Below are 15582 nucleotides of genomic sequence, written 5' to 3'. Positions count from 1 at the left end.
TACTCTCTGTGGTATTAAACTTTTTGAGTGCTTATGTAGGTGGAAGCAATCAGTAAGAGCAGAATAGCAGACTTTACTTGAATAAACATTTTTTTCTCATTACACATGATAGCATATCACAAAAACACATAAATTTTTTTTGTCTTCACATATTTTTCAGTATTTTTACTTGCCTACGTGCAGCCAAAATAAACTAATTTCATTCTCAGTAGTTTGCAAATAGTGTTGTCACTTTCAGCATGTAGAATAATGTGGGTTTTTCTGTGGTTTTCAGTGACAGCATGCCAAAGCGGATAGCACTCATCTGCTTCCTGTCTCTGGTCATGCTGATGAGCGTCTTGGGAAACCTGCTGGTCATGGTGGCCGTGTGCAAGGACAGACAACTCAGGTGGGTTTGCGCTTTTATCACCTTTTCATGTGAAACATTATATTGGTTTGATTGTCTATTTCATACAATCTTGTTTCTACATAGTAGATTTAAATAAAAATACTCAAAGGAATATCAGGAAGCTCCTTTCTCTTCCCCATCCATTACTTTCCATATTACTTTTTGTAACAAAGCATCTCTTGCTTACAGTTAGTTTCTGATCCTGGAATCTTATGAGCAAAACTATTGCTTTTAATGTTTCAGTTTAATAAGGAGATGACAAAGATGAAAAAAAAATGTTTATATAAAACACGTTTGCATTTCATATAAAGATTTTCTTTAAACATTGACTACAAATCTCGACAGGGTTTACTTGAGGCAGAAAATAAATTGACTTTTGCTGTGGACAAAATGGATTGTAACAATAGTCTTTGGTTCTGCAGTCTTTTCATTCAGATAAGAAACTCAAGCAGTGCGCATGAAGCTGTAGTGACTGTGATAGAGCCAGCAGGCAGACCTCCTCACGTGGGAGCCGCTGTCACTGTGATCTCTGACTTTTTTTGTCCCTCACTCTCCTCCTGTCCTCTTCTGCTCTTGTGTCATCTCTTTTATTCTCTCATTCTCTCTCTCGCTTCCCTTCTTTGTCTTTTCTTATCTCATGACACCTCATAGCTCGGGGTGACCTCTGTCTCGTCATGTTGACATGAAGGATTGTCTGTTTGCAGACGCACATTGAAAGATTGCAGTGTGGCCAGGTGTTTTAGTTGTGAACAATGAAAATCAGTTGACTTTGACACTCATTCATGCAGTGTGTATACAAAAGTGTTCATTTAAAACCATTAATTTAAAGTCTCTGCTATGTTGTCTCACCTCCCTGTGGAGAAAATAATTATCCAGGGCCTTTGTTGCTCCCATCATCATTGCCCTACTGCCTGCTGGGAAATTTGCACAGGGACACACACTTACACATATGATGCACATCTGCACAATAGGGGTATCCCTTGGGTGAAGAATCCTTACAAAAATAAAGCTGAACTCAGAGTATCTCATTAAGAACTGTCAAAACTGTTTTTCACTGGAAAATAGGATTTACTGTTTCCCACCACACATGCAGCAGAAAAGCAATCAATAGTTTAAGAAGGAAATCCCTTATTTACTCTTATCTTACTGTACTCTAATTTTACAGATTTTTATGTATTTTATTTGAAAGAGTAACAGTAGATTGTGCATAGTTAAGTGAAAGAAATGGATCCATCTTTTTAATAAATGATGATCTGAAAATTGTGGCATGCAGCTTTTTTATTCTGACGTGTCCATTTGTGATTAATTTAATTTTGATATATAAATACAGCTGTTCCACAAAGGTTTAATTGGTGAGATTTATGAAGTGCAACATGCAAACCAGACAGGTCAGGAATCAGGATTACGTAATAAAAAAACATCCAAATATTTAAACATCTCGTAGAGCACTGTTTAATCCTCCATTTTAAAGTGGAAATGAGTGTGTTGCAAACTTACAATGGCCATCAACTTAAAGTGATAGACCAGTCAAGGAGAGCATTGTTTATGCAAGCAGCTAATGGTGGGGAAATCTCTTGTATGATAGGACAACTATCCACAAATCTGCCCTTTATAGAAGAGAGGAAAGAAGACAGTCGTAGAAAGTTTAATTTGCACATATGTTGAAGAAGCTCCTTTTGATTAGATGAAACCAAAATGGTGTCCATTCAAAAATGCTAAGTGTGACAGAAAACCTACACTCCACATTCCCTTGAAAGCAACATCCCCACACAGTTGTGGTAAGATCATGCTATCGGGTTGCTGGTTTTAAGCAGAGAAGTAGAATTTGAGTTATTGTAATAACTCCAACTCTGTTATAGTAGTAGAGAAAAAACTAAAACAGAAAAGTTTAGGCTGGGGTGGGTATGTGATGTGTACCTTCCACATCACATACAATAATGTGGAAGGTACAATAATCTGAAAACTTACTGCCAGAGCTACCACGGGTGCAATAAATCATATTCATTTGTTACAATGGCTCAGTCAAAGTCCAAATCTACATCCATATGTGTAACTTATGTTCACATGTTACATGACTTAGTATGAGCTATTTTGTAGAGAGAATCCACAAAAAAACTGGAGCTGTAATTGCAGCAAAATATTTTGTTTGGGATGAAAGTTGTAAAAACTGTGCACCATTTTCATTCCACTTCACAATCATTTGCTTCTTTCTGTTGGTTGGTTCATCACTTGAAGATCGTGGTTGTAATTTGAGAACAAAGGTCAAAGTTCAATTGGTTTGAATACTTTAGCTGGGACTTTAGCTGTCAGTTGGATTGATGTGTGTTCAGCTTGCAAGGAAGGGAAGCTGCTAAACAACCTGGAGGCATTTTCCTCATAAACCCCCCACAGCTTCTTCTGCAGGAGCTGATACCAGCAGAAGGTGGTTCAGAGGGTGTTGCACTGCTCATCAATAACCACCACACAAACACAAGCTCTTGTTTCCCTCAGAGTGACATGTTGAGTGTGTGGGGAAGATACCCACACACACTGAAACATGCTGCCACACAGTCTGTTTATACCGGACACTGAACAGATCTGGAAGCAGTGACACTGTTGTTGTGTCAGGAACTTTTGGTTCTCGCAATAATTTGGACTTCAGTTAGCGATTCTTCTGTTTGTTTTTCAGTGCTTTCACAAGAACTTCTGTCATGAAGAGCATGTTTCATTCATATTATACATAAGTGTATGCTGATACTTTCATTCACTTCCCTGAACCACATAGATGACATGTCTTCATCTGGAAGCTCTGTCAATTCAACAAGGGGAATCTTGTCAAAGTTAAACAATTGCAGATATATTTCAGCATTCCAAATGCAGACACAAAGTGGTAGGCAGCTTACCAGTTTTATAAGATTAGGATTTCTTTTCTGTCTTTTTATGGATAATGCGGTCTTGCTGGCTTTATCAAGCAGAGACCCCCTCTGAATTCAAAGTGTGAAACCACCAGAGAGAAGACAGGTACTCAGCTGGAAAAGGTGGGCTTCCATCTGTAGGTGTGGGAATGACTCATGCCTCAAACTGAGTTGTGTCTTGGAGTTATGTTCACAAGTAGGGGTGAAATCAATATCTGGATCAATGCAGCATCTGCAATCAGTCAGTCACTAAAGGTGGCTAATATGGACTTAAAAGATTATAACATTATTTTATGGCATTTATTGTTGACAGAAGTGTCGGAAAAACAACTCTAAGTTCCATGAGTGTCCCAGTTATAAAACTGGTACATTTTGAAAAAGTAATTAGACACTGTCATTAAAGTTTCTTGAAAGTGCCTTGTAAAATCCAAGAAAGTATCTAAGGTGCTCGGACAAAGTAACCATTAAGTTCCAGGAAATTTGCAGGAAAGTGTCAGGAAAATTCATGAAGCTTTTGTGCAATTTTTGTCCCAACTTCAATTTAATGTACCATGTGGACAAGTACAAAGAGGAAATCCAGCAGATGACCAAGTTCATGTTTGTTTTACAAAACCATGGATGTGACTATTCATAAAAAAATCTTGTTTTATGTTTTGAAAGTTGTTAAGGGGTACTGCTCACCAAATGGGGGTATAGTTTCTATCTTTTGAAACATTTATCTTATTGTTTAGTGATCTACCTTTGAATAAAATGTTTTATAATTAATTTTATGAAAACATTTAACAGAAATTAAGATGTTTCATCATTGGGCATCAATTAAATAGGGCTCATGTTGTGGAAAACATAACATGTTAAGTTGTTTTATAGTGAAGTCTTCCAGTACCACTTTTCAATGTAGGAAAAAACAGGCAACAAAACAATCCTCCCAAACATGTAAACAGCCGAGTTGCACAGGATTATAAGTATAAAAAACATTTTCACCTTCTGTGTACTTAAATGCATTGCTGCTTCTGTAATCATAACAGAGATAATTTAGTAAAGATAGAAATGACTTGTATATGATTTCTGGTGTGTTGATGTCTTTCCTCTTCTTTGTTGCAGTCTGTTTTAATTTCGCACTATGGCATCGCTCACCCAAAACCATGTGCATCCATAATTTCTCCAAACTCGCACTAAGTCTCTTCTATTAAAGTTTATTTATTCTGGAAGCAGTAACACAACTTGTCATTCTAACTAAACACAACGCTTCCCCTCAGGACTTGCTAAATGTTACTAAACTGTTCTAAATTACTGCCAGCTTGAAGGTGTGAGCGCGTAATGGATAAACATCTGCCAGTTCATCTACAGTTTGGGTGTGTGCCTGTGCAGCATTTCTCTACATCTTTTTGCACGCTCTCTTATGTCTCACGTGTGTGTCTGACCATACCCAGTAGCGCCACCAGCAGACTGCTGGTTGGTTTCATCAGACAGAGCTTATTTTAAGGCTCTGTCTGGGATAGAGCTGAGCAGATGGGAAAGCCTTACGGCAGTCAGCTCTTACCACTGCTATTTATAAAATGAGATCATCCACAGCAGAGACACTGAAGAGGACAGGGCAGCTAAATGAACAACTTCTTTGCATCATTGGTTTTCTGGTTGAAGTGACTAAAAACTAAAATTAGAGATCTGATGAAACAAGCTCGTCAACTGAATTGGTGTTGTTTTTTTTGTTTGTTTGTTTGTTTTTGACGGATGTGACAGATGTGATATGTCAGAAATAGCATAATCAGAACAAAATTGGCATCAATAATAGGTCTCTGACATTTTTGGCTGGCTTATAAGGAGACAATATTTCCCTGTATCGGCAGTTCTGCTTTTTGTTGAGCTCATAACTGGGACATCTCCAAATATCTGTTTTTCTGAAAGTAATGGAGAGTGTGCATCTATATTTGAGTGACACAGTCTCTAAAGTTAGCCTGACATAGGAATATTCTAACTTTATTTTTAGTTATTTGCCTTACTTTGTCACTGGAGTATGGTTTTTATTTAGACAGCACTCATTGTTAAGTGTAGACTCAATATATAGCAGCTCAAACAGGGAGGCTTTGGAAACTGTATTTATACCTCAAATGTTTGATGAAGACCTTAAAGCTGAAGGACAAAACTCGGAAAAAAAATGTTGTTTCTCTAGCACAGTTTCAGCAAACTGACTATTTTCAGCAGCGCATACACAGGCATGTTTGACAAAACTAAGACCTTCCTCTTAACTGTGATTGGTTGGTTCTGACTTGGGGTGGTGTATTTTTGCAGATGGTAGTAGGACCACTAGGAGGAGGCAAAGGAGCTCATATATTTTCATAGATTATGCCTCATATTATACTGTCAGGACATAGCTGTGCTTTTAACAAGTATATAAATAATATAATTTTATAAAATTTACTGACTGCAGCTTTAGTAAACAGTATTAGCATGTAAAAATAAGAAAAATATGTTTCATTCATGAAATATACTCTAGTTGGTTTAAAAAAGTAAATAATATTATAGGTTCAGAATACAGCTTTTGAGTAAAATCAAGTCTTCTGAGGAATGCCTGATGTGTAGACGTTATATCAGTGCCTAGAAAGCACTAACCTTGGTAATAATCTTGCTAATACATGGATTAATAATGTTTTGTAAAATGTTTAATCAGTATGATGTTTGGAATTCTGTCTAATGCAAAAGGTCTTAAAACGAAGCCCAATTACCAACTTCATTGCATCAAAAAAACTTTAGAATATTATCTGTGACATTTCTCCCTCACTCAAAGTTGCTATTATACAAGTCTTGCGGTGGAAAAAGGCACTTTTTATTTTTTGTGCAAAGTTTCTTTTTTCTCTTTCAAGTAGAGTCAGTCTCCTTCTTATTTTTCATATTCCTCTATAGACTATTGTCCCTGAATTTTCCGTAGGACAATAAAGGTTACCTCTAGTCTATTCTTGTTCATAAAGAAACCCATATTAATTTTAAATTTCTTTTTCTTACTCTTTTTCTCTCTGTTACTGCTCATAGATATTTTAGTTTTTTTATCAGCCCAGGTTTGCCATGCATCTTTTTTATTTTTGGGACAAAATCTTTATTGTCCTAATGGTGATAACAGGTGTCAATGTGATGTAATATTTCACTCTTCTGGGAGGCTCCCCATGGATACGAGGATGTACCCTGCAGTGATTTGCTCCCATTTCATTGCATCAAGCAGTCCAGCTCTTATGATAAATGAAAAATTATCTTGATTGCATTTGGTATTCCAAGTTGATCCTAATTAATAGTAAAGTGGAGGACACTCTGGTGTGGAAGAGGTCATTTGTCTATGTTTAGGGGACTGTTAAGGTCTTTTGAGACTTTCTGTGCTATATTTGATCTTACTCAGCTCCTGTTAAATCCACAGTTGTTTTGTAAGATAGATGTGGTTAAAATAAATTGTTTCAAGAGACATTTAGCAATGTCATACACAGTGAGTTAGTTGCAAGGTTTAAATGTCTTTCTGTTTTGTAATGTTATAACCAAACCTCCGACACAAAGTTGATGTATAATTGAACATTTTGAAGCCAATGTATAATTTTTCCATTCTCTTCACAAATCTGTGGTGAGCACTAGTGTTCAGCTCCTTTGAGTCAATACTTAGATAGATAATTAAATAGATGATTAAACAATATTTCACATTAATTAAATAATTGGTGGTATGTCTTTGCACATACTACACAATTTGTTTCTAAATGTCTGCATATCTAGAAACTGAAAAATGTTACCTTTTTTTAATTGCACATTTTGTTTTATGTGAAGTTTAGAGACTTTATTTTGATTTTTTTTTTCTATTGATTCATCTGGCAAGAGCAACCTCTTGCACACATGTACTGTGCCCTCAGTGTGGCATGTGGTAAACTGCCAGAAGACATCTTCTGGCTTTCTTTCAGCGATGCCTGAGTTTTATTTAGGCAATAAATAAAACTTATCTTATCATGTATGAGATAAGGGGGAAAACTCAAATTCAGAATTTTATTGAAAAATATTAAATGTCACTCTGCTTACTTTACAGTTTAATACTACTTTGTGCTAAAGTCCTTTAAAAATAGATTAGTTTATGTTTGTAATATGTCAACATGTGCATAAGTTTAAAGGTTAAAAATACTTTTCAAATGCAAAGTAGATATTACATTATTCTCAGCAGTGTTAACTTGCTTCTCGACAGTTCTCTGAATAACATCTTTTTCCATTTATTTAACAGGGTAAGTAATCTGTTTAGGCTTTTTTTAGCTTTTTTTATTGAATAAACATTTTTTTTTATTATTTTAAACTGAACTATGTCATTTTGATTTTTCCTGAAAAATACAAATTAATTAAAAAAACAATCGGCTTAATGAAAAATAAAACAACAATTTCTTTTTAGTTTATTTTTGGGGGTAGATTTTTGTCACCACTAAAGCTTCTTTTGAACTGTTTCCCTGTTTTTCTGTAATTACATTTAATTTGTTTGTTTAGTTTCTCCTAAAGCAGCATAAATAGGAAACACTTACAATTCTTTGTTCATTACAGAACAATAAGGCAATAATTGAGGGGCCACTGATTGTGGCCCCTCAATTTACACATTATTTATTCCTGTTTTGACAATGGGTTTTGCACTTAATTTTGTTCTGGTTAGATTAAACAAAACAAAACAGTATGAAAAAAGTATGAATTTAAACTTGAAGTTTTAATAATTTTATCCTTTTGACTGACCATTTGATCCATAATTTTGTCATATTGACCCTTGAAATTGACAGTTCTATTCTGTTTAATGATTGTTCATATTTTATCTCTTTTTTTTATTTCTCCTCCAACAGGAAAATCAAGACCAACTATTTCATTGTGTCTCTGGCATTTGCTGATTTGCTTGTGTCAGTGCTGGTGATGCCGTTTGGTGCCATCGAGCTGGTCCACCAGCACTGGATCTACGGCGAGACGTTCTGTCTGGTTCGGACGTCGTTGGACGTTCTTCTGACAACCGCGTCTATTCTCCACCTCTGTTGCATCGCTCTAGATAGGTGAGGATGTTGTGTGCACACTGGGCAAACTCACACACACCTTTCAGTGTTTTTTACCTACAGATAAAATAAGATGCCATACAGAGACAGTGTAAGTTACTAGGTACTAAAGGCATTGTGCCAAAATGTTAAAGGCTAGAGGTAAGAGGGAAAAGTAGATTTAGGGCTGAATAGACTTAATTACCATCCATGCTCCTCAGAGACAAATGTTCATAATAAATATTCCCCAGTATAGTCTTATTTTACAGGCAGAATTTTATTTCTGTGGCTTTGGTTTGTAAAAAAGCATTTTGTTTATTGGGATTATCAACGCTTTGGTGCAACATCATCATTATATCTTATTATTGTAGCTATATTGATTTTTCAGACTATTATTTCAGTATGCTAACCATGAAAACTGTAGATTACAGCGTATTACAACTGCATATTTTTGTAATAATATATTTATGTTACATTTTCTAATTCTTCTCAAAAACACAATACATGTGATATTATTAAGTGAACATTTGTGCTAACAAATTTGAGAAGTACTGAATAAAAGAGAATAAAAATAAATAAAAAAACTGAAGGAAGATTTAGCTGAACTGACTTTCAAACAAAGTCTGATTCCTAAGAATCAGAAGTAGAATGGGGATGGTATGTGGGTGGCTCACATCAGCTAATAAGAACCAAGGACAATTTTCAGCTAAGACAAGCTACGGATGAGGAAATGATCTTTTCATAAAATTTCCTTGCTGGAGGAGCTTTGTCATCTTTTATACGAGCAGCTGCCTTCACATACTGGCACAGCAGTGCTTCCATTTCTAGTTTATAGCAAAACAATTACCACAATTTCCTTGTAAATCATGTCACATCTTCCTGTGAATCCAATTTCCTTTCTTAGTGTAATTGGCTGCCTGTTTGGGTGTTTTTGTTGGAGCTTTTATCTTTGTGCTATTAAGGAACAAGATGTATTGTCTTTCCACATCATCCAGTATTTCACTCTTGAATTCATTTTCTGTTTGACTTGCCCTTTTCTTCTTTAACTATGACATGCAGATGCTTTTCATCTGAATATTGCACAGTAAACACTCAAAGTAAGACCTCAGACATGTCAAAACAGTTTTAAAAATCATCAGTTATTTTAATTTAAAAACAAAATGGAAAAACTGTTTTTGGTTTAACATGTGCACTGAAACCTGATCCTGTTCCTTGAAATGACAGGTCTATTCTGTCTAGTGACAGGTCGGGCTTTTCCTTATCCAGTTCCTCTGCTGTAGTAAGAGTTGAAGTTCCCAAGCTTTGCTTGTTCTCAATGTCCCAAGTCAAACAAGTGAAAATAAAAAAAAAAAACTTTTTTTGTAAATATGAAAGACTTACAGAAATAGAGCATGAAAGAATATTCTTATGTAAAACTGCAGGATTTGACCATGAGCTAATGAAGATGTCCTTTAAGCCTTTGAAGCAAAACCTAAGTGTGACTCTAAGTAGAGGTCTAAAAATATTCAAGACACACAGATATATTAATATTAATGAATAACAAAAACTGGCACTGGCAACTGGAACAAGCTTCATCAGATTTAATGCTGCGTTTTGCTTAATCTCTCTCAATCAGAGTCTTTTGGAACCGATACTTACTTCCTCCCTGTGCAGAAATGTATCTGAGTTTGATCAGTTATTACTGATGCTTTAACAATGACTTTTTCCTATTAGATGAACAATTTGTTTTGACATTCATTTTATTGCATCAGGTAAACTCATCTGAAACATGATGTTAATTTTCAGAAATAGTGCTCCAAAAATCAAAAATATGTTAAGTTTTCATAAAGAGGCTGCAAAAAGTTAGTTCTGAAAACTCAAGAATACAGGGTTCTTTATATAACAACCTACAGATTTAGTTTTTCTTTCAGACCTGAGTTGAATGGTGCTTAATTTAAAGATTAATCACTTTGCACAGCAGCATACAATCCGCCACAGATTGCATCCTTCTTTACCACATTGAAGCACCGATTAGAAGCATACATTTCAAGCATTTGTGTAGCTTCAGAGACGATCTTGTTGAGAAAATAATCATCTCCTCATTGAGTTGGGCAGTATTCCCAGAGGTGTTTTATTTAGTTTAACTAAGGACTGAAATCCTTTTAGGATCTTGTGAACTTTGATGTTTATTTTAGTGAAGTAGGTCAGACAAACATCTTGAGGCAGAAACTGTTGGTTCAACCGCATGCTAGTGATGTTTTCTGTTTAAAAGAAAAAAAAAAACAAGCACAATTTTATTATTATTATTAATATTATTATTTTAGTTGAAGCTCATAAATCTTTTGGTTAAACTTTTTGCTCCCTTTATACTATTCAGTGCAGAACATTGGATAGGTTGGCAAATGGATGTTTAATAAAGTCGTTCAGCTCACAGACTGTTTAGGACTGATGACAAGGCCGTGGCTTGGAGCAAGGTCTTATAGATGGTAATAAAAGCGCAAAGGCATTTTCTCTGACATGCAGCTCTACCCTGAAGGCACAGATAATGATAAAACATATCAGTGGAAACCACTGAGTTGCTCTGTGAGGAAAAAACTGGGGTTAAGTGCTTTAGGTGAGAAGCTTTTGATCACATATAATTTGAAGTATATTCTGAATTTCAAAACTGATGTGAGGTTTTGGGTCGAAGTTGTCCAAGAGGCGGAGAGGCTTGACATTATTATTTCAGGAAGAGCAGCTTGCTCAGTGATTAAATAAAACTAAACATCTTGTTTATCTATCTCCTAAAAGAAGTGATGTAATTACCAGTGAGAAGCAAAAATCAAATATGCTTTACTAATTGAGCAAACAAACAATATACATATATTATACATGTATGTATATACAAAATAAGTTGTTTCACATTTAATCACAGAATACTTTGCAATTTATACTAGTTATTTCACAGTGCATCGGTTCAGGTCATTATTTAAATTAATTTAAAGAGCTTTCTATCTAAGGAAGTCCAGCAGATTGCCTTGACTTGCAGCATTGCCTCTTCCTGAACAACCATGTAGCGTCAAAAAGCAATCAATTAAGTTGAGTAGTTGACTTTTACAGAAATGTATACATAAATCCTTCATAGCAGGCATAGATTAGCGATAGTGGAGAAGAAAAAGTTCAGTTTTTAACACATGATTCAGTTTTTCTTATTTTCTTGTGCTAACATATTCACCTGGATGGAAGAGGCTCTGGCTTTAATATCAAGGATGTGCATTTTATAAATGATATGGTAAGGTCAATGTGCAATGTGGCTTTAAACAAAAAAAAGAAAAGAGAGAGAGAGAAAGTGGAATCTGTTCACCGTAGAGAAAACCTGTGATTGATTTCTGACAGGTAGAGTGGTGGCTCAAAGATCAAGCCTCTAGACAAATTTTCACACTCTGCATTGTGGGCTGCCAGCTGCCACAGGTTTATCAGAATAGCCAAGAAAATATTAAAAAAACTGTTATCCAGAGGCCTGACCTCTGCTCCTGTGGAAAACCAGGCTCAAGAAGCACATTTTGGACGCAAACCACAATTTCAGTCGTCTGTGTGCTTATCCATTAACTTCAGAGGGATGGAGCATGTGTTTATAACAGACTTTAAGACAGCCTGTTTACCATCTGGACAGTGTTTATATTTGTCTGAATCTGTTTTTTTTTTTTCTTTTGCAGTTGTGCTTTAAAAAGCAACTATTGCAATAGCCCTATTTATGTTCAAAAGCTGTTTAATAAAATGAGCTGCTCTTATCTCAGCTTTGCCAAGGTAAATCTCTGTTTTAAGCACCATAATTGATAAATGTTGATGTATTTATTTTTATATCAGCAACTGCTTCATGATGTTCCAACCTAAAATAATCTAAATGTTTTAGAGCTTCAGGTGTCAACTGAATGAAATGCATGGAAATACCGTTTTCAACATGTTTATGTTTTAGAGACTGATGGGGAAGAAGGATGTTGTCATCTGCAGCTTCCAGCTTCCTAAACAAAACAGTCAATGAAGAAAGAAAACATTTATCCTCTGCTTATAGTAAATCTTTAGGGAAGCATATAGTGATGCATGACAAAGAAGAAGGCAAGAGACTTTTAAATGTATCACGTAAAGATGCACATTTTTTACATTCACAAAACTGTGTTAAGCCTGGAACACAATTAAAAAATAATCATGTTGCAAGTGCAAGTAGATGTTAAAATAATCAGAGATGAAAAATAGAGAAATTATGTCTTACTTTCTTGAAGCCTAAATTGATATAGATAGATGTGTTCTATCTATACTTGTTTTGTTATAGGAAATACAACTTTCTTTCAAAAATCTGCATCTTCAGCTACACAATCTGGTACGGTTTCATATGGTGTGTTCATAAAATCAGGGGTAAGATTTTATTACATTACATTATAGTCTTGTTTTCTTATCTTTTCAATAACTAAATTATTGAATATTAATTCCCTTATGTTAAATCTACTATGTGGGTCGATGAAACACATTTGGTGAGCCAGTATAGGCATCTGAAATCTGGAACACATGATCAAATTAAATACAAACTTTAGATATATTACCATCAAACGAGTGAGTTTAATGTCAAGTTTTGAAAAACTAACTAAAGTACCAAATGATAAACAAAATGAAAAGATAAACAAAATGTGAGTGCCATGAAAGCAATGACAGCAAAGTTATTGTGTAGTTTGTCAAAGAAAAGTGAAGTAAGGATATAAACACTCAGAAGCTTCTGCTTTATTCTTCATCACTTGGCTGACAAACAACAAAGGTTTTCTTTGTAAGTGTGACCAAGAAAACAAAAAAGTCACACTGAAAGAATGAGAAGAAAAAAGAGAAGGGAACTGAATAGTAGCATGAAATAAAACTGAGCAGCTGCAAATAAAGCTTCTTATTCATAATTTAAGCTGACGATCCTGAAAAAGCCTCTGAATAGAGGCTGAAAATAATTGCTGCAAGCAGGATGCACCAACATAAAGGCATTCAGTAGTAAAGTAGCTAACTCAGAGATATTCACAACATAAAGCAGAAGAAAATCAGGAAATGAGCATTGAGAATAAAAGAGTCTTTTAAGAGAATAGAAATATAACTGCATACTCACTGGAGTATCTGTTTTGTCCTGATGAAGTGATATAGCAAAGTAAAATGCTCATTTGTGCTGCCTAACCAGCTTTTTGTCTTTACAAACATTGAAGACGAATGCTGTTTACAGCATGTTATGGTGTAGAGCACAATTAAATAAAGTAGAAGCAATTCTGTTGGATAAAAGATTAATACTTTGTCTAGTACTTATTTTATATTTTCATACAGGCATATTTCCGAAAGACATTATATTGGTAAATATTCAAACAGCCATGCCATGCCCCAACGTTAAAGGGTAAGATATTTAAAATCTAGCACCTTACGGATCACACTGGACATTTCCAATAGCCCACATTTAACTAAACATCAAAGCATTCATCATAATCTTCTGTTTCCATTAACTAACCAAAATGCCTATTTGTTAGGATTTATCACACTGCTCCGAAATCAGGTACGTTTCACATTTTAACATGTGGTGATATCTTGCGCTCAGTTGTGACAAACATCATTACATGCTCATAGAGTCACACTAACATCAGTACTGGATCAAAGTTTACACATTATTGATGAAGTTTATGACTCATACAAGTGTATAAAAACATGTAGCACTGAACTTTTTGGATCTAAAATCTAAACACTAAAGTACTGTAACTTCATTTGACGTTCTCTGAAATACTATTCACAAATGTTCATTAATCTTTGCAATGTACAGCAGTAATGCAGAAAATTAAAGCAATGCAGTTTTGTTTACTTCCAGATAAGAATAATTACTATGTTGTGCATGGCGTTCTGAATTCTAATCTAATCTATAGACAGTTGTCCTTTGCAGATGTCACATGTGCTGCTGCTGCATGCGAATGTAGAGCACAGCAATACACTCTGGGTTTGGCTGGTCTCAGAAACCAGCTTTCAAGTAAATAATGTCAGAATAAAAATGTCAGAAATAAACAGAGCGACGTGTTTTGCGGATCAAAGGGAGGAAGGGGCCATTTAAAGTGCCCGTGGTCATGACATGCTGCCATTCAACTGTACTTTGTCTGCTTCTAATCTTACTCAGGCTAATGTGTTGAAGAATAGGAATGTGCTCCTCTGTCCACATCTAATTCCTTTCTGTGAGCACTTAAGCTGCGGGGGTTTGCTGGGATACAGCGTGCTGGAAGTCGCGTGTGTCTGTGGATCTGGACACTTGTATTGACAAAATTCAAGGACTCACATTTGCAGTCTTGAAGGGGAGTTCTGTCATTCAGACCTGCACATCCACCATTAAAGAATCATTCTGCAACCGTTCAACACTACTACTTTGGAAATTTAAAGAGAAAAAGGGCCTCTTGACCTTTTTTTTCTTTATGCCACAGCACATGGAGACCACACACAGTACACACAAGCACTCCAGATTACTGATGGCTGTGAAATGCCACGCACTGCAAGTAGGTAATGAGTTAGGATCACAGAGGAGCAGGCAGGGAAGCATCCACAGTGACTGACGATGGCATAAACTGGATTAGCTCTAATGCTCCTGCAGCAGAGCATAGTGTTCACTCAGCCTCCTGAGGAAAGGCAAAGGTTAAAAAAATGTATCAGCTCAGCCTCTGCGGAAAATAAATTTATGAGCTAGATGTCAAAACTTTCTTTTAAAATGTTCCCAAGCTTAATCAGATATTCATGTGGTATTTTTTAAAAATGAAATAATTGGGATTTGTTGTGCTTTGAGATAGAATAGCAGCAGCAGCACAACCAAGATGAATAAAAAAAAATACATATTTTTACTTTATTTTCTAGAAGGTAGCAACATTATAATAATTTTCTCAACTGTTGATATGATCAATACAAGATTTTTACTTTAACTTGGACTTATTCCCTTCATTAAAACAATACAAGAGATAGTTATTTCTTGTAGAAGCATGATTTCAGATGATTTCAGACTGAATCCCTCATAATTTACTACAATACTTGTCTTACGTAATTCAAGAAAGCGAAGTGAAGTTGTCATCTTCCCAGTAAGGAATTTTGCTTCATTTTTTTAAGATTTGGGGTTGACTAAAACATGAGAAAAATTTGAAAACTAATATCTGATTTTTGGCGCAAAAAAAAAAAAAAAAGATCTTAAAATTAAGAACAACATTGATGGGATTTTTTTTTTTTTTTTTTTTTTTTTGTAAAAAAATTACCACATTAACCACCTTTTGGTGGGGGAACTAAAATAGATAGT

General features: G+C 35.2%; 1 protein-coding gene across 2 annotated transcripts in view; it reads left to right on the top strand.

The window, feature by feature from the left end:
- Nucleotides 1-278: 278 nt before the first annotated feature.
- Nucleotides 279-15582, top strand: part of htr4 (5-hydroxytryptamine receptor 4) — a 70066-nt gene continuing 54762 nt past the window's right edge. For both annotated transcript variants that reach the window (XM_015047688.1, XM_015047689.1), the window contains exons 1-2: nt 279-388; nt 8118-8318. In XM_015047688.1, the coding sequence (XP_014903174.1) occupies nt 282-388; nt 8118-8318 (308 nt within the window). In that variant the 5' untranslated portion in view covers nt 279-281. The remainder of the gene's footprint in view (nt 389-8117; nt 8319-15582) is intronic.

The sequence above is a fragment of the Poecilia latipinna genome, unplaced genomic scaffold (genome assembly GCF_001443285.1).
Source record: "Poecilia latipinna isolate Pla-1442-1.1 unplaced genomic scaffold, P_latipinna-1.0 Scaffold839, whole genome shotgun sequence".
Lineage (NCBI taxonomy): Eukaryota > Metazoa > Chordata > Actinopteri > Cyprinodontiformes > Poeciliidae > Poecilia > Poecilia latipinna.
Note: the sequence above shows the minus strand (reverse complement) of the source record. Positions and strands in the feature narration are given on the sequence as shown.